The sequence below is a fragment of the Marmota marmota genome, unplaced genomic scaffold, assembly GCF_001458135.2.
Source record: "Marmota marmota marmota unplaced genomic scaffold, marMar, whole genome shotgun sequence".
Lineage (NCBI taxonomy): Eukaryota > Metazoa > Chordata > Mammalia > Rodentia > Sciuridae > Marmota > Marmota marmota.
In genome coordinates this window covers 5,461,117-5,486,157 of record NW_025999998.1, presented here as the reverse complement: position 1 = coordinate 5,486,157, position 25,041 = coordinate 5,461,117, and the positions used below count along the sequence as shown (strand labels likewise).

The 25,041-nt window shown below is 36.9% G+C and overlaps 1 protein-coding gene across 2 annotated transcripts in view; it reads left to right on the top strand.

Annotated features, from left to right (window-relative positions):
• Positions 1-14,657, top strand: part of Pdcd1lg2 (programmed cell death 1 ligand 2) — a 62,837-nt gene extending 48,180 nt beyond the window's left edge. For both annotated transcript variants that reach the window (XM_015492863.2, XM_015492862.2), the window contains one exon: positions 14,249-14,657. In XM_015492863.2, the coding sequence (XP_015348349.1) occupies positions 14,249-14,262 (14 nt within the window). In that variant the 3' untranslated portion in view covers positions 14,263-14,657. The remainder of the gene's footprint in view (positions 1-14,248) is intronic.
• The last annotated feature ends 10,384 nt before the right edge of the window (positions 14,658-25,041 follow it).

Genomic DNA, 25,041 nt, shown 5'->3' with positions numbered 1-25,041 from the left:
AAGGGTGCTCTATCACTGAGTTACATCTCTCACCCTTTTTAAAATGCTTTTATTAGTGCATTATAGTTATAAATAATAATTGGGTTCACTTTGACATAATCATATGCATGGAATTTAATTTGCCCCATTTTAGTTCCCAATATTTTCTCTTTCCCTCCTCTTCCCCTCTCTCTTATTCCCTTTCCTCTACTCTACTGGTCTTCCTTTTATTTTTAATTTATTTATTTTCAAGTTGGTGCTTTATAAACATAAAGTTGTAATTCACGGTGGCATACATATACACAGTGTAATTTTGTTAAATTTGTTCCACAATTCCCAGTCAGTTATTTATTTACTTACTTACTTTTACTTTTTTAATATTTATTTATTTATTTATTTATTTGAGACAGGGCCTTGCTAAGTTGCACAGGCTGACCTGCAACTGACAATCCTCCTTCCTCAGCCTCCCAAATCATTATGATTAAAAGTGCACTCCACCACGACTAGCTTGAGATGGTCTCTCTACGTATAAATGGGAAACAGCAAAAGAAGGAACATTTACAGCTTTTTAACACAACCTCACTGCCACATATGTGTTCAACCTGGACCACAGCAGAATTCTCCTAAGTGATCTCCATGCATCTAATTCTGACACCTCCTTAATGATCTGTTCTTCCTTTCTAGATGAGAATAGGCTAGAATAGGCTTTAATAAAAGTCTACCATTCTCCTTTGCTCAACCTCTTCAGTGACTTCTCTTTGCTCACTGGATGAAGTCCCAATGAGCCCTGGGCATCTAACTCATATCAGCTTTGACTACAGCACTATCACCCACCCTTCTTGCCCAAGCTCTCACCATAGAGGATTTTCTAGTCCCCAGAGGCACCCCACCGTCAATTCTGAACTTTATTTTATGATGTCCTCTGTTCTTAAAATGCATTCTTCTTGTCTACCTCAGTTATAATCATCCTTTAAATTTCAGCTGTCACTTCATCAGTCTCCCAATTCTACCCCCTTGCCACACCTATTAAATTAAATCCTCTTGTCGTATGCTTCCACAGCACAGACTTCTTCTTTCAATACACTCAGCACAGAAGTAAATGTCTAGAACCTGCTTTTAATAGCTTTGGCTACAAATGCATTGCATTCTTTTTAGTTTTCTAATTAATCCCTCAAGCACCCACTTGCTCATCTTAGCAAGAAGATCAATGTCTCACCCCACACATACAGCATGTATTTCTCCACCTCCCACAAACTATCAGGAAGCCTTCTCAGTTTACAGGGCCAGTGCTCTTTCCAAAGAGGCAGAAAGCCTACTGGAGAGCTAGGTCAGTCCACCAGAGAGCCCTAATTTTGTGCTGTTTCTGACTCTACTCTTGCTGTACAGAATTTTTGTTCTCTTCTGATGTCTCCATCCACTGCAAAAAAGGTACCCTTGCAGGTCCAGATTCCCATGCAGACCATGATGATACCAGATTACAATTCCTATGGCTCACCCTCATATGCTTTACCATTGGTCCCAAAGCAAGACCCTCATGGGCTAGAGAGGCAGGGGAGGCTTCCTGCCTTAACCACAGCTGTGCACAGCCAGCCTCTTCCACACTTGTTGTGTTGAACATGAGACACTTGTCCTCACTTCCTTCTCTTGAGTTCCTCTTAGGGCCATTGTTGTCCTAAACTTATTAATCCTTTGAAGACTAAAGTTGATAGGTAGTAGTCTCAATTTCTTTCTTTCTAGAAGGCTCCTTGGCTCTTAAACAGATTTAGCTACCCATGCCTGACCACCAACTCTGCACACTAAGTTGGATTGGGAGGGCAGAAATTGTTGGTCCATAAAAGATCCTATTTACCATTTCCTCCTAAGATAACCATTAAGGGCCCCAGGTGATCTGTTGAGTTCCAGAGAAGAAGCTAACAATTTCTGTTGCAAAAGTAGTGTCAAGTTCTGCTTTCAGCTAGTCCTTAAGTTTCATGAATACAGGGACTGTATTCCTCTCATTCACCAATATGTGCCCAGTGTTAAAAGCATTATCTGACTTATTTAATATTTTAATAAAATTGTAAACATTGAACCTACTATATGCTGATGAATATGCCAGACCTGTCCTATCCAATATAATGACTATTTAAATTTAAATAAAAATTCAATTCATTAATTATATTTTAATTGCTCACACATTGTTACTGCTCAAGAGCCACTTGCAGCCAGTGGCTACCATATTTGACACTGCAGATATGCAAAATTACATCACAGCAGAAAGTTATTAGATGGCACTCAGACTCTTTACAAACTTATTTTTACTTAAGCCAACCAAAATTGCTTGAGATGGAGGTGGTGTCTTTACTTTACAGATGAAGGAACTGAGGCTCAGAAAGGTTATCTGACATCCCAAAGTCATCTGGCTTGTATGTGAACACAGGTCCACTGGTGTGACTCTAAAACCTGTAGATTTTTTGTTGAAAAAAATAAAAATTGGTTCAGTCTAAATAGCATTATCTTTGGGCAATTGAAAGCAAAAGCAAGTTCTCAATCCAAAAGAATTGAGTGACTTTATCATTGATTTGTTGAGCTAATAACAAGCCAAGTTAGAATCCAGAAAGGCCACCTGTTATAGAATCTAGTTCTCTGGAACAAGTATCCAGATCTTGAAAAGTGTTTCTCAAACTCTGTTGAAGGATTAGTTTGTTTTACTTTCCAGTATGCTGATATTTTATAATAAGCACTTACTAAAAATGTAATGGAAGGAACAAAAGCATAAAACAGTAAACTTTATTTTTTATTAGATGCAATAAATATTAAATTTCAAAAAATGCCATCAGAGAAAATAATAAGAGAATTATTCCAAAAGTTTCTAAATGTTTACACTCAATTTCTATGTTTATCATAGGCTGATAACAGTTTGCCCACAGTAGCCTATAGACCAGACTCTGAGTAGCACCGCCTAGAAGACTGAGCCAGAGCTTTACAGGAATCTATACCAAAAGCCACAGCTGCTGGTTTATGGTTGCCATAGACCCACAGAGAATAGTGGCACTGACCTGTGGCATTAAAGAGGCCTCCAATGAAAATGTCAGCATTCAAAATCAATTCTTCTGGGGTAACCACTGAACTCCTTTCAAATGCAAACATTAAGGGAGGCTACAATGCTGGGTAGAGTCCCTCAAATTCTGAGCAAGATCAGGATAGTTATGATGGAATTACTAAAAACCTGGTGAACAGAGCAAAAGCAGAAACAGTGATGGAATTCAGGAACCCAGGCAAGGGCAAGAGTTGAGCATCAAGCCCTAGAAGGGAATCAGAATGGAAGCGACATGTAAAATCAGGGGAAGAAATGAAAGCAGGGGATTTAGTGGTGAGCAACGAACTTGTGCTTTTGCTATATTAGTCACTTTAAATCATCAGTCATTTACATCTTACTTCAAATTAAGCAACCATACATTCTGCTCTGTGCCAGGGAAGGAAGGCAGGAAGTGGCAGTTAAGATAGAAGGAAGGGAGAGAATATTCTAGAACCCAACATTTCTTGGATTATATACCAAATTTGCAGCCCCTCATCATCTAAGTGCCTGGGGGAATCCAAGGGCAAACAAAGGAATAGAAACTGAACTACTTTTTTGTTGTTATTGTTGTTCAGAGTCCTGGCCTAGAGTCCAGATTTTACATTATGTATTACCCAGTCTGAGGTCCCAAACCACAGTGGACATCTGGAACTCTATATATGGATTTATTTTCCTTCTGCCATAGTTTAATCTATAAACAGAGTAATTTTCTCATTTTTCAACACCAGGGCTGCAAAAGCCCAATGTAATGTTTACTAATCTCAAAGAAAGAACTTGGAGGACTCAATGGAGAGGGTTTAGATATTTTATTAATCACATGGTATTCCTCAGCAGTAGCAGGTTGGGACAAAATCAGAGACCACAGCACACCTAAGAGCAAGCGGATGGTGTAGGGTAGGTTGCATGCCCACTACACAGATGCATTTTTTCAGATGTTTAATGAGGACATTCTTTTTCTTTACAACCAAGGTTGCCCTCTTTGATCCCCACCTAAAGATTGGAGACAGGAAGTGGCCAGTTTCCCTTCTCCTTACTTTCCTTATCACATTCTTCGAAGTCCTTCATATCTGATCGCTAGGAACAACAGCCTTCCTAAGTACTGACTGATGTTTACCCCAACGCTCATTCTATTTCTGGGATTTTTATTAATTCAGGCACAACAAAAAGATCTGTCACCACAGTAAAGAGGGAAGTGAACAAAGCTGTGAGTAAGCATGAGTTTGCTTTTCTTTTTCACTCCCTTTTCTCTCTTAGTGTGAATTAAAAGACACAACCACCCCTCTGAATTCATAAGGGATTGGTTCCCAGGACCCCACACCCCACAGATACCAAAATCAGTAAATGTGCAAGTCTCTTTCATAAAATGGCATAATATTTGCAGATAAACCTGTGTATATCCCCCGTATACTTTTAATCATCTCTAGATTACTTGTAATGCCTAAAGCAATGTAAACACTATATAAATAGTTGTTATACTATATTGTTTAGTGACTAATGATAAGAAAAAAGTCTGTACGTGTTCAGTATAAACACAATCTTTAAAAATATATATTTTCAATTCATAGTTGGTTGAACTCACTAACATGAACACCCATGGGTACAGAGGGGCAACTGCAAGCATTCTTCTATTAATTCATGAAAGGCAACTGAATAGTTTCAGCATATATACAATCTCCCTGTTCTGTGGCATTTCCGCTGAAGCTCAATCTTGCTATCCTGCATTGCTCCATATATTTCTTGGAGAACAAAGATGGTGTGTGATTTTCAGCCCCAAAGCAAGCATGCTATTTTCTGCTCAATCTTTATTCCTAAGCTCTCCTAGGCCGTACTGCATAAGAGATCTGGGCTCACAAAGTTAGCATGGTTAAAATTTGCCAACAAAGAGTAGATACTCAATCTGGATACAGTCAACAACTTTATGTTTACAACAATGATTAAGAGAAATACTGTTGAGGGCTATGATTCAAGAGCAATACTGGGTGAACAGAAATCTCTTCATGAGGCTATCAGGCTTGGAGCTGGAATTTGTGGAAGAAGAAGAATGAATGTGGAGGTCAGAAGGCGGGGCGCTGCTGAAGTCATTCAGGCTGGTTGAATAGAAAATATAAACCATGTGGAAGAGGAGCTCTGGGGTCAGGTGGGCCTGGGTCCTTACTTTGACCTTCTCTGAATCAGCAATGAGATCTTGACTCATTAAAGTTTCCAATTAGCACTTACAGGCCTGATCAAATATCCATTTCTTAAGAACTGAAACCGTTGACTCCTATAAAAGTCTTCTTGGCCTAAAGATGAGTTTCCAGGAAAGGCAACAGTTTTTGTCTGTGTTTTGTGGGCTCAGAGCCTTTGTATAAGCAATTCCTTCAGCTGCTTATTATAGGGAAGAAATGTTGAAAGGCCTGAGAGCGGAGATGGTCAACTCAGATGCCCATTGGGGCTGGGAAGGTGATGAAATGAATGCAAAGGATCTGGTACAATCAGGTAGGGAGTAGTGGGGACTCCTGCCATCTGGAGAACATATGGCCTATCAGCTAGCCTGTCATTGCTAAGATGAAAATCCAGATGTTTACATAAAATCTGTTATTCATTAAGTGCTGGCTGAAAATATTTTAAACCAAACAAGCCAAATTAAACATGCCCATAGACTAATATGGCTTATGGGTGATCACTTGGCAACCTCAATCCTAAAGAGAGAATGCTACCAGAAAAGGGGATTAAAATCTGAGCAATTAGGAAAGAAATTTCTCTATCTGAGGAATCAGGGAACACACAAGGGTATATTAAATATCCTAAATGTCTTAAACCATAGACTACCACATGATCTAAATATTGCACTATTAGAGAATACCTTCATTGGGTAAACAGGTTACCAAGCATATTTAACAAATACTATTCCTTATAAACAGAAAAATCTCAGACCTTCTTTTAATGGCATCTGAAATTCAAAATAAGGTAACTATCTTGATTAAAAGTTAAATTTTTAAAAAAGAGAATATTTCCCTTTTCCCCAATTACATACAGTCATACTCTCTCCCGTCTGGCAGAGGTAGAGAGTGAAAATGAGGGACATGAGACATTGATGTTCTCCTCTCTGCTTCTCCCTCTCCCTGGCATTTATCTAAGAAGATGTGACATTAGATTAGGAGGTTAGGGCCACTTAGATATATGTCATAGAAAATGTTCACATGTATGCCCAAGGAGATGCAAATAGAAAGGTTCTTGGTACCATTGCTTACAATTTCAGCAAATTGGAAACAATCAAATATGTATCAATAGAATAGATAAATAGGATTACTTAACTAAGCTGTAATTGAAGTGGAAGAACCAAAACCTAGGTGTATTTTTAGATAAATATGTCTAAATGATATAATTTTTAATATATATAATATATAATACATATTATATATAGTATATATTAGTTGTAGATGGACATAATATCTTATTTGTTTTTATTTTTATATGATACTGGGGATCAAACCCAGTGCCTCACACATGCTAGGCAAGTGCTCTACCACTGAGCCATAATCCTGGCCCCTAAACAATGTAATTTTGAGAGGAAAGACAGATCACAGAAAGATACAGATAGTATAATCACTATTATATAAAGAGTTTAAAAAAACACAAATAATTCTTCAGTAGTTTTTATGGGAAATATTAATATGAATTAAAAGTTAAACACCAGCATAGCAATGATGAACACCAAATTCAACCTCATTTTAAAATTTTTATTGGCGCATTGTAATTTATACATATAATGGGGGTTCATTGAGACATAGTCATACATGCACATAAAATAATTTGGTCAATTTCATTCCCCAGTATTTCCCTTTCCCTCCCCTCCTTCTTCCCCCTGTTTCCCTTCCTCTGCTCTACCAGTTTGCCTTCTATTTCCATGAGATCCACCTTTTTACCCCTCTTTTCTCTGTAGCTTCCACATATGAGAGAAAACGTAGGACTCTTGACTATGAATCTGGTAGTTTTAAGAAATTCATTTCTTAAACTGCATATACAGGTGGGTATACAGATATCCACTATATTATTCTCCATACTTTTTGTTTTATTCCTGAAATATTTACTTTTATCTTTAAAAGTGTTTATAGTCAAATATGGTGGAGCACACCTGTAATCCTCACTACCTGGGATGTTTGAAGCAAAAGGTTCACAAGTTTAAGAGCAACCTGAACAATTAGCAAGACCCTGCCACAAAACAAAATAAAAAGGGACTGGAAGTGTAGTTCAATGACGGAGTGACCCTGTGTTTAATCCCCAGTACTAGAGGGATAAAAAGTGCTCATGATTCAAATTCAGGAGATTTAGATTTGAATTTTTCTGTGAGCTGGCTACAGAACCATAGGTAAAATCTATTGCCTCTCTAGATTTTAGTTTTGTCATCTGTAAATTGAGAAATTGGGACCAAATCCAGAAAGGTAAATAGACCTTATCTCAGGCCAAGGATGCTTGAAACAAAAATGAGGATGGTGTGATGGACCACTTCTAGGTGAGGAGTATGGTGATGGATGAATGACATTGCCTTAGGTTTGGGACCAGAATAAATCATGGGGTATAGCAATGAGTAGGTATTCTTTTCTTCAAAGATAACTATGTGTATATTTATCGGTATTTTCATTCTTGTCGTGTACATACATATTTTAGCACTTATCTAATACATTATTTTGTGTTCTATATTGTTTCAGTTGCATTCAGTTATTTTCTGATTAGCCTAAGTCTTTGCAATCCTGTTTAGATCTGCATACAATTCATATATTGATTAATGATCAGCAATGATAGAAAAAAATGTCTCGATTTAATTCAGAGTAATGTTTTATGGTTTTTGTCAAGACAAATACCAATGTGTTAGATTTAGTAGATACTTTTTAAGTTCCTGTTATATTATTCACCAGTCATTAACTCTTTGGCAAGAACTAATTTAGCATTTTGGCCAATATCTCCCAGGAAAGAAAAGGAACAGGATATGAAGATAATGATTTTGAGAAGAGGTTAAGTCTAGACCCTAGTATTTGAATAGCCAGGAAACTGGTGTCTGTTTTTAGGAGTCAAGGGCACCCCATAGAAATGGTGTCAATAGTGGGGGAGGCAATGGGAAAGAGAAGGACAGAGGGAGAGAGATAGATTGACTGATTCATTTTTAAAAACTGGTTCACAGATTGTGGAGGTTGGCAAGTTTGAAATCTGTAGGCTGGGCCAGCAAGCTGGAAACTCAGGCAAAATCTTCATGTTATAGTCTTAAGGCAGAATCCTTCTTCTGTAGGAAATCTGTTTTTGCTGTGAAGGCATTCAACTGATTGAATGAAGCACCTGTGTTGTGGAATGTAATCTGTGTTAATTAAGAAGAGTTTAAAAATAAAAACTAGCTGTTGGTAAATGTTAGTCACAGCTACAAACTTTCATAATGACTTCTAGACTAGCATTTGACCAGAGAACTGGACTCCGTGACACCAAAATTAGGCAAGAGACGGGAGGTGGAAAGTTGTGGGGTGGCAATCTAGGCCTCGCCGTTAGCTAGAGAAAGTTGCCTTGTTAGATCTTTAAAATTGCACAAGCCTTTAAAAACAGAAGTTAAATAACCATCTATTATCTGGTCACTGTAATTGTCTAACGGCAACTGTCTAATACCTGCTCATGCATGAACCTGCCACTCCAGATTTGCATGAAGATTGTTTGGGGTTTCATTTAATTCAGCAGAATTTTTTCTCACTGTCTCTCAGACTCTCAGCAATAAGAAAACCTCTGTCATTCCAGAGTCTACTATGTATTTCAAAAAATGAACATCTGAGTAAATCTAGAGGGGAAGAAAACTTGTAATCAAAAGGATTTGACAAAATCAAAACCAAAATTTTGAAAATTATTTCTCAATAAAATGGAATCATGAGATAGTTTGACTTATCTAATATTTTATTTTCTTTGACAACACCTAATGAGGATTTTAATTTTTTATAGAAAGTTTGGGGAAGAACCCTTAAGGGAGAGTCAGCACACCACTGCCAGATCCAATCCCACCAAACCTTGTTTTCGTTATCATGTCTGTTTCTTCTCCATTTAGATGGACCAGATCTAAATTTCTTCCCAAGATTTTTCCGTCCTTTTGACAGCCACATTTTACTAAGTCAATTTCATCTATACCCCTCAACAAAAACTTTCCTCAATTCAAGCTGTCCCCACCGCTTCTACCATCGCCATCCTTACTCCTTCCCTTGCCAAACTCATTCCCACCTCTGCTTTTGCCCATGTTGGCTCTGCTGCCTGGAATGCCCTCCATGATCCTCTTGCTTACCCAAATTCAAACTTCTTGCAGGGTCAACTTTAAGATACCATAATAATTGACTTTATGTTTACAATGCCAGGCTACTGTTCTAACTACTTTGGAGATACTAACTCATTTAATCCTTTTGGCAATTGCTTAGGTACATACTCCTCCACCTCCACTTTATAGATGTCAAAACTAAACACAAAGAAGTTAGATAATTTGCCCAAGGTCTAGTAAATACTAGGCCCAGCAAATTGACCCAAGTACTCAAGTGCAGAAACCACACCTACCTACCACATTATCCTCCCTTGCATAATCTATAAGACTGTCTCCCAGCTCATGCCTCTACCTTGAACACACAGACTAGCCCACTCTGAAGCACATGATTACAGCATTATTTTCTGGCTACAACCACGTTTCTATATTTTATGTTTACTTGGCCAGTGTAATGAAGTGAGATAGTAGTGTTAATGCAGCTATCTAAGTTTGATATTTTCCCATTATCCCTTTGCTGTGTATCTTATAGTTTATTCTGCAAAAATTTTAAAGATGATTGATTTTGACCGAATTTGGCTCACTACTATATATATTTTTTCTGAGTATAAAAATGAAAAAGAATGAGGGAAAGGGGAAATACTGAGGAACAATATTGACCAAATTTTAATGTTATATTCATGTGCATGCATGAATATGTTACAAGGAATCCTACAATTATATATAATTATAATGCACAAATAAAAATAAGGAAAATAAAATAAAGAAAAAATAAAAATTATAAAGAATATTAAAATAATGTACAGGGCAGGAGTTGTGGCTCAGTGGCAGAGCACTTGCCTAACATGTATGAGGCACTGGCTTCGATCCTCAGCACCACATATAAATAAATGAATAAAATTAAAGGTTCATCCACAACGAAAAATAATATTTAAAATAATATATGATGTATTTTCCAGAAATTGCCACAGCTAATATTGTGATATTTTTTAGGCCTTGCCAGCTGTAGACTCTCAATCTCCCATACCCATTCTCTGCCAACTCAGCTCAACTTGACCATTAAATCCTCCACTGTGAGGAAGTGTCCACTTCCAGGCTGCCTGAGAGTCATCCTCTACCTTCATATTCTGACTCAGCATCATCTTGAGAGATGGGTTCTTTGAATTTGTCCTGGGCATGTCCATCGCACATACTTCTGACAGACTTTTATTTAGGTGAATATTCTCCCTTCCCACTAAAGAAAGGAAGGGCTTACTAGTTTTACTTCACAAGTCAGCAACTGAAGCCAGATCTGTCACAGGTTCAGCAACTGAAGCTAGATCTGGTTATTGTGAGAGTGCCCAGCAGGGCTCAGTTGCTCAGTGGTGTTTTCCACTCTGTGGTTCTACCCCTAATTTTCTAGGTAATTCTGGGAAAAATTGCTTCATGTTCTTATTCTTATGGAAATCCACTCTCCTCAATTTCCCCAGATGGACCTTCAAGGCTTTTATTTTCATATTGTAAAGGGAAAAGTCTCAAATAAAACTAGAGATTGCCAAAGAGATAATTCATTCTCATCCTCCTCCATGGTGGGCATGGAGGTTGTTTGTGCTATTTCATCATTTCCTGCATCTCTTGCCTGTGTACATGATAGAACTGAACTTCCCTGCAATTGTAGTTATGTGGTCGTGTTACTTGCTTTGGTAAATTAAATGAAAGCACCTAAGAGCCACCATGTGCTCTGCTGGGTTTTTTTGTTTGTTTGTTTGTTTTCCATCTGACTTAGTAACCTGAAATATTTGAGGTAATAATTGCTATATTCGTCTCAGTCTCTTAGAAACTAAAAATTAGAAGAAAAACTTTGCTGACCTTCAGTTGACATGGAGCATGAGCAAAAAAATAAAACTTTGTTTATTAAATTGAGATTTTGGAGTTGTTTGTTACTGCAGCATAACCTCATATATCCTGACTGACACAACAGTGGAAAACTAGAACCTTTACTCAATAAACTATATGGTGCCATTTAAAATTTCCTTCCTGAAGAATAATAATGTAGAAAAATTATTTCTATATAACAAAAAGTAGAAAAAGGTAGTATATAAAAATCTACTATATCATTTGTGTTCTATTAAAAGTTTTTACATGTTCACCTTACCACTTTCTCCAAAAAGAAGAAGGAAAACTATGAAAATGTCAAGAATTATTGTCTTTGGGATATAGAATCTTGTATGGTTTTCTACTTTGTGAATTTTCTTCATACTTTAATATGTTTAATACATTTTTAAATGTCCCAACATATTTTATTTAAATACCCAGGGATGCCTCTTAAATAAAGAGAGATCTTCTACTCACCTCTCTATATCTCAGTAGTTAATGCATTGTATAAGACTGTTCCTTAGGTCCCCTATCAATTCTAAAGAAGGCAATGTTGTACTTTCTTTTAAAGATATAAACCATGTCTTAGTTGTCTTGCAAAGATTTCTAGCACAGCTACATTAAAAAAGATGAATATACTGCAAGGACATAAGAGATGAGGTGACTTGTATAAAATTATCTCAAAACTTAAGGGGTAGAATTGGATCTGCCACACAGGCCCTCTGAGTCCTCATCTGTGGTACAATGACCTTTGCATTTGTAGAAGTTATTTTTCATCTAACCTCACTTGTGCTGCTCTTAGACTTATGCCTTCTTGCTCTGATGCAGACAAGTAGGCTATCAAGCAGTAATACTTTAGGAGTCAATCCTGATGCCATAAATATGTATCATGGGTCTTTTTAAAAAGAGATTATTCTGGTCATTAAACCATGCTTTGTTAGAGCTTGTAGAGCCTGTAATCTAGCTTTCTTATTTTAGAAATAGTGATATTGGAACTAAGAAATAATAAGTGAATAACATAGTGATGGAAAAATAGATGCTGCAATTCTCAGGATAATGCTATTCTTTCATTTATTCTTCTGCTCACAAACCTGTACTAAGCATCTACTATTTGTAAGACTCTGTTTCAGATAATTCTTATGGAAATTATAAGAATGAATTAAGCATAATATCAGTCATCCAATATTCTTACAATCAAATATTAGAGATGATACTCAATAGACTATTCTCATTGGTATAATTTGTGCTAAAATTCAAGTAAAAGGAGGCAGCTTTCTATATACCCCTGGCAAAAGGCCCATTCTCTGTTTTTGTTTTGTTCTTCCACCTGGAACTAACTGCAAACTCAGCACTCTACTACCAGTGTTTCCTTTCCTCTTTCCTACTCCAGTGGTTCCCAATTGTTTTCTTTTTCCATTACAAAGTAAATTATGAGCAGAAGTCTTATAGATAATGCAGATTTAAACAGTGATAGAGGATATATAAGGAACTCAAACAACTCAACAATGGGAAGAATCTGACTTTAAAAATGGGCAAATAAACATATGAAAAAATGTTCAACATCACTTACCTCCAGGAAAATGCAAATCAAAACACAATGACATGTCACATCACTGCAGTAAAAATGAATGACTCTTAACAAAAAGACCAAGTATAAGTACTGGCGAGGATGTGGAGAAAGGGAAACTCTTGCACCCTGTTGGTGAGAATATCAATTAGTAGAGCCATTATAGAAAATAGTATTCAGGTTCCTCAAAAATCTAGAAATAGAACTACCCTGTGATCTATTAATTACTCTACTGTGTATATAGCTAAAGGAAAGGAAATAAGCATGGTGAAGAGATACCTGCACTGTCATGTTCACTGTAGCACTATTCACAATAGCTAAGGTATGAAATCCATTAATTTTCCATTGATGGATGACTGGATAAAGAAAATGTGCTGTAATAAGCAATGAAATCTTATACAGCCATAATGAATGCATCTTGTCATTTGTAGGGACATGGCTAGAACTGGAAGACATTATATTACATAAAATAAGTCAGGCACAGAAAGTCAAATAGTGCATATTCTCACATGTGGAAGCTAAAATAGTTCATCACATAGAAGTAGAGAGTAGAATAGTGGTTATTAGAGACTAATAATTATACAGGGAGATGGAAAGAGAATGGTTAATGGTTAATGGTTGCATAGGAGAAATCATTTGTTCTATAGCACAGTTATATAACTATGGTTGACAACAGTATTATATGTTTTGAAATAGCTAGTAGAGAGGAGTTGAATATTCCCAAAGCAAAGAGATGATAAATATTGGGATATATTAATGGTAATGGGTATACTAATTACCCTGATCTGATCATTGTCCATTGTATACAGTATTGAAAATCACACTGTACCCCACAAATATGTCATTATTATGAGTCAATTAAAATTTCTAAAAAAATTTTAATTAAAAAAGTGATGAAATTGGAGTAGAATATAAATACCCTACTATATTTTTCTGCAAGGGTCTTGAGCTACCTTGTGCTTCTCAGAACATATTTGGAAAATCATGTAGCCCTCATGTTACCCTTTTATTCCAAAGCCCACCTTATTTAGCCTCATAATCCTCAGAATTCCCCCCCCCACACACACACACACACATCAAGAGACTTCAAGTGCCCTTTCCTTTCTGTTTAGACCTAGGGAAGAGGAGCAGAAGTCATTAGCAACCATCTACAATGTCATCATCCTGGGGCATGAACAGGGAGAGCGGGTGAAGAATGGATCTGCAGGAACTAATAAAAATATCTGGTGCAATAAGGAACTGTAAAGGATTTTCAAGAGCAAGCTCCATGAAATGTGCTCCAGTATTACTGAAGTGTCTGGGACTCTTAGAATGGAGGGACAAGCTCCTACAATAGATCTGGGAGGAGACTTGGACTACGGCAGTAATAGAAAGGGTGGGATGAAAGGTTTTGAACCATGCTGGTTCCAGACAGATGTGTGTTTTCTAAAGTAATTTCTTACTTCAGTCTATTATTGAGAGGTGATATATTTTTCTACTCAGGAATGTGTTTTGTTTTGTTTTTTTTTTCCTAATTGTGGACTTTTCTCCCTAGATCTGAACCTATAGTCTTAGGAGCTGGAATGCTGATACCACATCTTCAAGAGTCTTCCAGAAACTGAACAAGGATCCCTTGGCAAGCAGAGTTTGCCATTTGCACTTTTCAAATATCTTTGGATCACCCAACACTTTAATCAAGAGCCTGCAGCAAGACTGGACAGCACCTAGCTATGGTGTACTTAGAGGAAGGAACTCAATAGCCCAGCCCTTCACTGCTTGGGGCTCTTGTCTCTGCAGCCTGTGGCTCTGAACAAACACTACTGCACTTTAGAAAGTCACTCCATGGAGGATAGGAAGGGCAGCAGAATACAACATACACTAGTATGGCAGTATGTAAAAAAGTGGATGTGTAACCGATGTGATTCTACAATCTGTATACGGGGTAAAAATGGGAGTTTATAATCCGCTTGAATCAAATGTATGAAATATGATATGTCAAGAGCTTTGTAATGTTTTGAACAACTAATAATAAAAAAGAAAATAATCTAAGAAAATCTAAATAAATCAAAAGATGTAAATGAAAAAAAGAAAGTTACTCCATGGGAATCTGGCCCCTAGTGAGTGTCCTGAGGCTCCTTCTTGCTACTAGACTGAAAGCAAAGAGAGTCACTTCCCCCTAACTTTCCAAAGCAAGTTAGAAGCAGATGTGGAAATTTCCAGTTATATAAAAAAAAAAAAAGATTGCCAGTGGTTATTTTTATCTATTACTTCCTCTGGAGACTGGAAGCTCACAGACAGGGCTTTGTACCAACTCAAGCCATAACTGGCATTCTTTATGGCTTCCGAGAATCTTGATAGTATTTGAAGTTGTTCTAATGATTAGAAAGCATTTAAGTATACATTAAGTACATAAATTATAGAGAAAAGCAATTGAGTCTTTTTTTATTAAGGTCTAAATCACAAAATATTTTTAGTCCAAATGGTACCATGTAAAATGTTTTTTTAACTATATCTTCCCTTAAGAAAAATTTTCTTTAACCTTAGAAATAAATGGTATAAAGTAAAAATACTTAACAGGCAGAGACTTCAGATGAGTAGTAGTCAAAGCCCCAAACTAAGCCTCTTTTCCTGGTCCTTTGTCTAATTTTAAACTTAACCTCAGTTAAACTCAGTGCCTCAGTTTCCATGCTGTTGAAACAGTGGTGCTCTCTAGTCAAGACGTTTGATGATTAGTAGTATGGAAACCCTGTGGGTTCCCATCATGTTTCTTGAAGGGAAGAGTGACTGGTCTATACAACAGGTTATTTGTCTTATATTTGGTCTTTATGCTGGAGCCACAAAGCTCAGGGCATTAATTGATCCATGAACTGTCCAAATGTGTACATGAACTAGTATAACAGTCTCAGGTTAGCAGGTCTAAAACACAGTCTTTAACTGATACATGGACTGAGCAGAATTTGGGTTAATATGAATGAAGGAAGGTGGAAATGAGTAACAAATTAACCTCCTAGTTTCTTCAATGTCTGTCTATATAAGTCAGAAAATGCCTCTGAAGAACGAAACTTGGATTTTTTTTTTTTTTTGTACCAGGGATTAAACCCAGGGGCTCTTAATCACTGAACAACATCCCCAGCTCTTTTTATTTTCTATTTTGAGGCAGTCTTGCTAATTTGCTCAGGGCCTCCCTAAATCGCTGAGGCTGGCTTTGAACTTGCAATCCCTTCTGCCTCAGCTTCCCAAGCCTCTGGGACTGCCAGGGTGCACCACCAACACACCCAGCTCAATTGTTCATTCTTTAGAGTGTTTTAAATGTTCTACTTTGGGCTTCATAGCTTCCTGAGGCCCCTTTAAAGTTAGTACATTTAATATTCTGTCAGGCCATTTGGCTCCCATTGATTTGAAAGCCTTGGAGACACTCTTGAGCAGCACCTTTTTCAGCAGAGTAGGGTTCCTGGGCTGCTTCCCAGGCTTCCTGTTTGGGGTTAGGAAGCAGCCCAGGGAGCCCACCCTGCTGTACTTTCCAGTGTCACAGAGAAAAGGACAGGCAGACAAGGTTTTCTCCCTGGGAAATAAGCACATCCATACACCTCCCAGATATGTGCTTGGCATGTTGAATCCTGATTGACAAATCAGGATTAGGTGATTGTCTTTTACTCTAGGAACCCAATTGCATAATGGATTCAAAATACTGCAATCTTTGGTCTTATACTGGGGCCATTTTCTGTACTACAATAGCAAAAGGAGTACTCAATCCAGTATCCTAAAATTCAGGATTGTCATGGGAGAACATAAGGCAGTGTGTGTCCCCATGTGAGAAATGTTCTATACTGTAGTGTGCTATCTTAACATTCAATATTTATCAAGCACTTACTATGTGACCAGTGTTGTTAAGCACTTTACACATACTATTGGAATGAATTCTTTCAAACCCCGCTGGAAAAGGCACTGTTAATGTCTCCACTTTATAGATAAGTTAAAGCTACCTGTTCAGTGGATAGGATAGAGCTGGGACAATGAAACTCTATTTATTATAATCCTTAATGTTCCCTGATTTCCTACCAGACGGGACTCTAAGGTGGGATTTTATAAATCTCATGCATCCTGTGGTCTCTTCACTGGTCCAGGATTAATTTCACTTTTACTCTCTCTAAGAAGGTATACAAAGCATGGGTTAGAGTGCAGGTTCTAGCATCAGAAATTCAAACCTAAGATTCACTATACATGAGGTATGCTACTTCGGATGTGTCAGTTGTCCTTTCTAAGCAACAATTTCCATATCTAAAAAATGAGCAGCATAAGAAAGGTACTAAAAAGAAGAACAAATCCTACACCCAAAGCAGCAGAAGATAGGAAATAATTAAAATCAGAGCTGAAATCAATGAAATTGAAACAAAAGAAACAATTGAAAAAATTGTTGGTTCTTGGAACAAAAAGTTGTTCTTGGAAAAAAATAAATAAAATTGACAGACCTTTAGCCATGCTAACCAAGAGAAGGAGAGAGAAAACTCAAATCATAAACATACATGATAAAAAAGGAAATATCACAACAGACACTACAGAAATACAGGAGATAATTAGAAATTATTTTGAAAACTTATACTCCAATAAAATAGAAAATATCAAAGGCATCGACAAATTTCTAGAGTCATATGATTTGCCCAAATTGAATCAGGATGATATACACAATTTAAACAGATAAATTTCAAGCAATGAAATAGAAGATGCCATCAGAAGCCTACCAACCAAGAAAAGCCCAGGACCTGATGGATACACAGCTGAGTTCTACAAGACCTTTAAAGAAGAACTAATACCAATGCTCTTCAATTTATTTCAGAAAATAGAAAAAGAGGCAGCACTTCCAAACTCATTCTATGAGGCCAATATCACCCTGATTCCAAAACCAGGCAAAGACACATAAAAAAAATCAGACCAATATCTCTAATAAACATAAATGCAAAAAGATGTCAATAAAATTCTGTCAAATTGAATACAAAAACATATCAAATACATGATGCACCATGACCAAGTGGGATTCATCCCAGGGATGCAAGGTTGGTTCAACATACGGAAATTAATAAATGTAATTCATCACATCAATAGACTTAAAGATAAGAATTATATGATCATCTCAATAGATGCAGAAAAAGCATTTGACAAAATACAGCACACCTTCATGTTCAAAACACTAGAAAAATTAGGGATAACAGGAACATATCTCAACATCATAGAGGCTATCTATGCTAAGCCCCAGGCCAACACCATTCTAAATGGAGAAACACTGAAGTCATTCCCTCTAAAAACTGGAACAAGACAGGCATGCCCTCTTTCACCACTTCTATTGAACATAGTTCTTGAAACACTGGCCAGAGCAATTAGACCAAAGAAATTAAAGGGATACACATAGGAAAAGAAGAACTCAAATTAGAACTATTTGTTGATGATACAATTCTATATCTAAATGCATCCACAGAAAACTTCTAGATCTAGTAAATGAGTTCAGCAAAGTAGCAGGATATAAAATCAACACCCATAAATCAAAGGCATTTCTGTATATCAGTGACAAATCCTCAGAAAGGGAAATGAGGAAAACTACTCCATTTACAATAGCCTCAATAAAATACTTGGGAATCAACTTAACAATAGAGGTGAAAGACCTATACAATAAAAACTACAGAACCCTAAAAAAAGAAATCAAAGAAGACCTTAGAGGATGGAAAGACCTCCCTTGTTCTTGGATAGGCAGAATTAATATTATCAAAATGACCATACCAAAAGCACTATACAGATTTAATGCAATTCTGATCAAAATCCCACCCAATAGCATTCCTCATAGAAATAGAAAAAGCAGTCATGAAATTCGTCTGGAAAAATAAGAGACCCAGAATAGCTAAAGCAATCCTTAGCAGGAAGAGTGAAGCAGGTGGCATCTCTATACCAGACCTTAAACTATACTACAGAGGAATAGTAACAAAAACAACATGGTATTGACACCAAAACAGACTGGTAGACCAATGGTACAGAATAGAGGACACAGAGACTGACTCACAAAATTCCAATTATATTAGATAAAGGTGCCAAAAACATTCACTGGACAAAAGATAACATTTTCAACAAATGGTGCTGGGAAAACTGGAAATCCATACGCAACAAAATGAAAGTAAACCCCTATCTCTCACCATGCACAAAACTTAACTCAAAATGGATCAAGGACATAGGAATTAAACCAGAGACTGTGTCTAATAGAAGAAAAAGTAGGCCCTAATCTTCATCATGTGGGATTAGGCCCCAACTTCCTTAATAAGACACCTATAGTGCAAGAATTAAAACCAAGAATCAATAAATGGGCTGAAATCAAACTAAAAAGTTTTTTCTCAGCAAAAGAACAATCTGTGAGGTGAACAAAGAGCCTACATCCTGGGAGCAAATCTTTATCCTTCACACATCAGATACAGCACTAATCTCTAGGGTATATGAAGAACTCAAAAAGCTAAACACCAAAAAACAAATAACCCAATCAATAAATGGGCGAAGGACCTGAACAGACACTTCTCAGAAGATGATATACAATCAATCAACAAATATATGAAAAAATGTTCATCATCGCTAGCAATTAGAGAAATGCAAATTAAAACTACTCTAAGATTTCATCTCACTCGAGTCAGAATGGCAGCTATTATGAAGACAAACAATAACTGTTGGCAAGGATGTGGGGGAAAAGGTACACTCATACACTGCTGGTGAGACTACAAATTGGTGCAGCCAATATGGAAAGCAGTATGGAGTACTGATTCCTTGGAAAATTGGGAATGGAACCACCATTTGACCCAGCTATCCATCTCCTCAGTCTATATCCAAAGGACTTAAAAACAGCATGCTACAGGGACACAGCTATATCAATGTTTATAGCAGCACAATTCACAGTAGCTAAATTGTGGAACCAACCTACGTGCCCTTCAGTAGATGAATGGATAAAAAAAAATGTGTCATATATACACAATGGAATATTACTCAGCAATAAAAGAGAATAACACCATGGCATTTGCAAGTAAATGGATGGAGATGTAGGAAATAATGCTAAGTGAAATTAGCCAATCTCAAAAAACCAAATACTGAATATTTTCTCTGATATAAGGAGGCTGATTCACAGTGGGATAGGTAGCAGGAGCATGGGAGGAATAGATGAACTCTAGATAAGGCAGAGAGTTGGGAGGGGCGGGGAGGGGGTATGGGGTTAGAAATGATGATGGAATATGATGGCCATCATTATCCAAAGTACATGTATGAAGACACAAATTGGTGTGAATATACTTTGTATACAACCAGATATATGAAATAGTGTGTTCTATATATGTAATATGAATTGTAATGCATTCCACTGTCCTATATAAATTTTAGAAAATTAATTTTAAAAAGATGTAATAGCAAAATATCCATGCCTCACTGTTAGGAGTCTGGGGCTTCTCCTGGGTTCCAGGCTACCAATCTGTGACCAAAAAATCCAGGACTCTGTATTCTACAGTAAATGGGAGAAAAATAAAGATGACAAAGATATTAAGATGGCTACAAAAGAAGAAAGAAAGAAAGGAAGGAAGGAAGGAAGGAACGAACGAACGAACGAACGAACGAACTTAGCACCTTTCTTTATCAGGCATTTAGCATGTGTGGTGCATAGTAAATGCCTGATAAATATCAAATATCACTGGTAATCCCCATACTTATCAGCCATGATCCCTTGCCAATAGGTAATGCTCATGACATTATCAAGCTAATTTGTCTGCAGGGAATTTCTTCTAAGTCCTAATCCTAAGGGAACCTATATTCTCCAGGAAATTTCTAGCCTAACTATATAGCATGGGGTTTGTTTCCCAGGCTCTCTGATACATGCCTCAACTTCCAGCAAAGTCAAAATGCTCACTGGACTGTAAGTATGCTTGTACTGTCCTCTCTAGCCTGAATACTTCTTCATCAATACTCCCTGGAAAAATCTTGTCCATCATTATCTGTCAGTGAATATTTTCCAGTTTTCTTCAACTATGAGCTCTCTTTCTTTTGGACACAGCAATGCTTTCTTTATCCCTCTCTGAAAAGCATTTTTTTTCTGAGTTTGGGATCAGAGGGATTTGAGCACATGCTTTCTCTTCCCCCTGCACTCTGGAAGGTAAGGGAGAGAGTGGGGTTTTCTCACTCCCACAGTACCCTGTATGTGTTTAGTGCCTCCTGCATGATTGGCTCTGAGACTAGTTACATGTTAAGGAGAGCAACTATACTTAACTTTCTTACTTTTAATGACTTTAATATGATTGGTTAAAAAGTATATAATAGCAATTCTTTAAAAAGGTACATGAGTTCTACATCTTTTTTTTAAGTGCTTTTTACAATGGGAGCAAAAATAGTATTAGGGAGAGTTTGAGGAATTGTGAAAGAGCAAGCAACAAAAACCACCTATGATCTCATCATCCAATCACAAGTATTTTCATTTTAGCTGTTTATTTTTGCTTTGTTCATCTATGAATATAAATTTAAATAAAACTGTAACATATAATTTTTTATTCTTTTAAAAACTTTGTCTTCATTAGAACAGATTATGCTAAGTGAAGCTAGCCAATCCCTAAAAAACAAATGCCAAATGTTTTCTTTGATATAAGGAGAGTAAGAACAGAGTTGGGAGGAAGAGCATGAGAAGAAGATTAACATTAAACAGGGGTGAGAGGTGGGAGGGAAAAGGAAAGAGAAGGGAAATTGCATGGAAATGGAAGACCCTCATGATTATACAAAATTACATACAAGAGGAATTGAGGGGAAAGGGGGAAAAAAACAAGGGGGAGAAATGAATTACAGTAGACGGGGTAGAGAGAAAAGATGGGAGGGGAGGGGATGGGGGATAGTAGAGGATAGGAAAGGCAGCAGAATACAACAGACACTAGTATAGCAATATGTAAAACAGTGGATGTGTAACCGATGTGATGCTGCAATCTGTATACGGGGTAAAAATGGGAGTTCATAACCCACTTGAATCAAAGTGTGAAATATGATTTGTCAAGAACTATGTAATGTTTTGAACAACCAACAATAAAAATTTAAAATAAATAAATAAATAAAAATTTTGTCTTGTACAATAAGTTTATACTTAAGTTGCTGGCTAGTTTTCCTTATTATAATTTTTAATGGCTGCTTAGTATTCTATTGAGCATCTGTGACACAGTTTAACCATCTCACTATTGATGGAAGGTTATGGTTGATGCTGATGTTTTTGCCACTTTAGTTGAAAGTTTTGGGACTGGATATTTTCCATCAGCCCCTGCAGATTCCACTCTCCAGCATTCTCCACCCTGCTCTATGCCCCGTGAGACTGACTTACATGGACTATGGACTATAACAACAGGATCTCTTGCCCTTTGGCTTCTGATTAGGTTCAGCCAATGGAAACACTGATAAGAGATCAGAGGATGAGAGAAAGGGGATGATGGGTATTTATTACCCAGGCTCTTCTTCTACTCCAGGATTATTCCTCTTCTACTCCAGGGTCACTCCTAGCTGGATAAATCTCCCAACAAACGGTCACAGCTCCTATCTAATGACCTCCTCTATGTGGATAACTCCTGTTATCTTTCAGTAACTGCTCCCTTCTCTCCCCTTTTCAGGCTTGGATGCCTAAGTAACACACACACAAAAAAAAAAACACATACATACACACACACACACTTTCTTCCTGCTAGCCCTGGGGTACTGCAGTATTCCTTGGAGTTCCCTGTATTCAGTCCATACCTTTGCAAAAGTCCCTTCAATTACTACTCAAATTATCCAGTTCAATACCCTCATTGATATATTATACTATTTCAGATAATATATGTCTTTTTACATCAAATTTCCTTAGAATGGATGCCAGAAAAAGGGATTTATGGGGTTAGCGTATGAACACTTTTCAGGCTCTTGAGTCAGGTTATCAATTTGCTTTTGATAAGTATCCATTTACATTGCTATAGGCATATTGTCCCAACAATGGATTTTTTTCAAATATAATTTCACTATTTAAACAGGTTAAAACATTGATACTTCCTGGTAATTTAAGTCTTCATGTCTTGGGTTACTCTCAAGTTTTTTTCTAAATCATACTTTTTCCTGTGCCCATTCTTAAATTTGAAGTTAATTCATGCTTAATGTACTCCTCCCCTCCCCCACTCATTCTCTAGTTGTGTGATCTATTTACTTAATAATTTAATATTTTAGCAGATTATTTAACTTGTTTAAGCCTAATATCTTTATTTGTATATAGATACCCTAATAATAATACCTCTCTCACAGAATTATTTTATTGAATGCATCTAGTACCTAAAAATCATCAAGAAACATGATTTCCTTTCACCTTAATAAATATATGTTGAGCTCTGTTAATAAATTATGTCAATTTTTGCACAAAATAATAACAGCTTTCTTTCAAGTTTATACAGCTATGCTGGCGTTATGTGCCTGTAATCCAAGCCCTCCGGAGGTTAAGGCAGGAAAATCATTTAAACCCACAAGACCAGCCTGGGCAACACAGTCAGATCTCATCTCAAAAAAAAATATTTTTCAAGTTTATGTTGAAACTTACCTACGAAATACTAGTATAGATGATCTGGATAATTCAGGGTTATTCATATTTGTTTTTATATTATGTGATTTTAGAAGATTTTTAATCCTCTTAGAATAAATCTCTAAAATCATATTTTAAAATTTTTTTATTAGATGTGAAATGGTTAAATTTTAAAATATATTTTGATTCATACCAATTTTGTAATTGAGGAAGAAGCTCTGCTTTTCAACTGTGGCATGTCAGGTCTGGTTTGTTTTCTATAGATGAAGTAATGATTCAGTAGTTTGCTCATCTATTTAATTCTTAGAGCCAGCCACTACCAGAGTTCCTAAGAAATAAGTTCCGATTATTACTCTAGGATTTCATCATTTCCACTGAAATCAGGAAGCCCATCTAAGTGGTGACATTTCCTGGCATCATCCTTGGCCCATAGAAAACAGACACATGAAAGTGTTTGGGTTGCCAGGGACTCCCCTCAGTAATTCATTTCTTGGTGCTTTAGTGAAGCAACTACTCATAAGATCCTCCAGGGCCCAAAAGAGTGAAGAAAGATGCATAAATTATTCCACTATTTCTATTTCTTAATCCTTCACAATCCTTCCTGTACATTATTCCAGAAAAGTTCTGCCCTCTCAATATCATCAAATGTATACTACCACTGAGTCCAAGTTTCAGCAAATACATCCATTTCTTTTCAAATTAGTATATTTCTTTTAGTTAATTTTGTTGCAGAACAAATTAAGTCACAGAAACTTAGTGACTTACAACAATTATGTATGTATTCTTCAGGTTAAGAACTAGAGCTAGGCTTAGTGGGAGCAAATCATTTCCGCTCTACGTGGTGTCAGATGGACACACTGACATATTTGCAGCTAAATGACAGTTCTACTGAAGGATGGTGACCACACTTCTGTCTTAAGAGTTTGTGCTAGTTGTTGGTTGAGCTCTATGTCTCCAGTAGGTTAGTCCAGGTTTTTTCATCATGGAAGTTTGTCCAAAAATGAAAATAAAAGGAAAGCTGCAGTGTGCAAGTACATTTCAAGTCTCTACATCACATTTGTTAATGTTCCGTTGGCCAAAGAAAGCACATAGCCATGCCAAGAATCAGTGTGTTAAGAGATGACATGAAGGCATGATACACAAAATGGTATGATTTTTTTCAGAGTCAGTACTTTAACCATCTACAGCATTAAATCCAAAAATCTCTGGAAAGTTTATTATGTCAGGGCTACCTAAATTTGGTCCCAATCCAATATTATTGGTCTAATACCTGTAGGGTCCATCCCTACATATATTGTTACTGCAAATTTTTTTTAAATCTTATGATGTTTTTTGGAATAAAAGCCTTTTCCTCCCAAGTCAAACTCTGCTCTTGTCCCCCAGAATATGCCCTGGAACTAATTCTAGGAAAATCCTGAAGACCATTGGAACTTAAAAAGAATAGGGATCTCACCAAGGCCATTGTCTCATATGTGCTTATAACAGGTTTCCAAGCAAGGAAGGTTAGCATCTTCAGAAAAGAAAGGGGAGTGATGAATGCCCGTAAAACCAGTGGCTCAGGAGGCTGAGGCAAGGAGGATCAAGAGTTCAAAAGCCAGCCTCAGCAACTCAGCGAGGTCCTAAGCAACTTAGTGAGACCCTGTCTCTAAATAAAGTATAAAAATGACTGAGGATGTGTTTCAGTGGTTAAGCACCCCTGAGTTCAATGGCCTGTAGAGAGAGAGAGGGAGGGAGGGAGGAAGGAAGGAAGGAAGGAAGGAAGGAAGGAAGGAAGG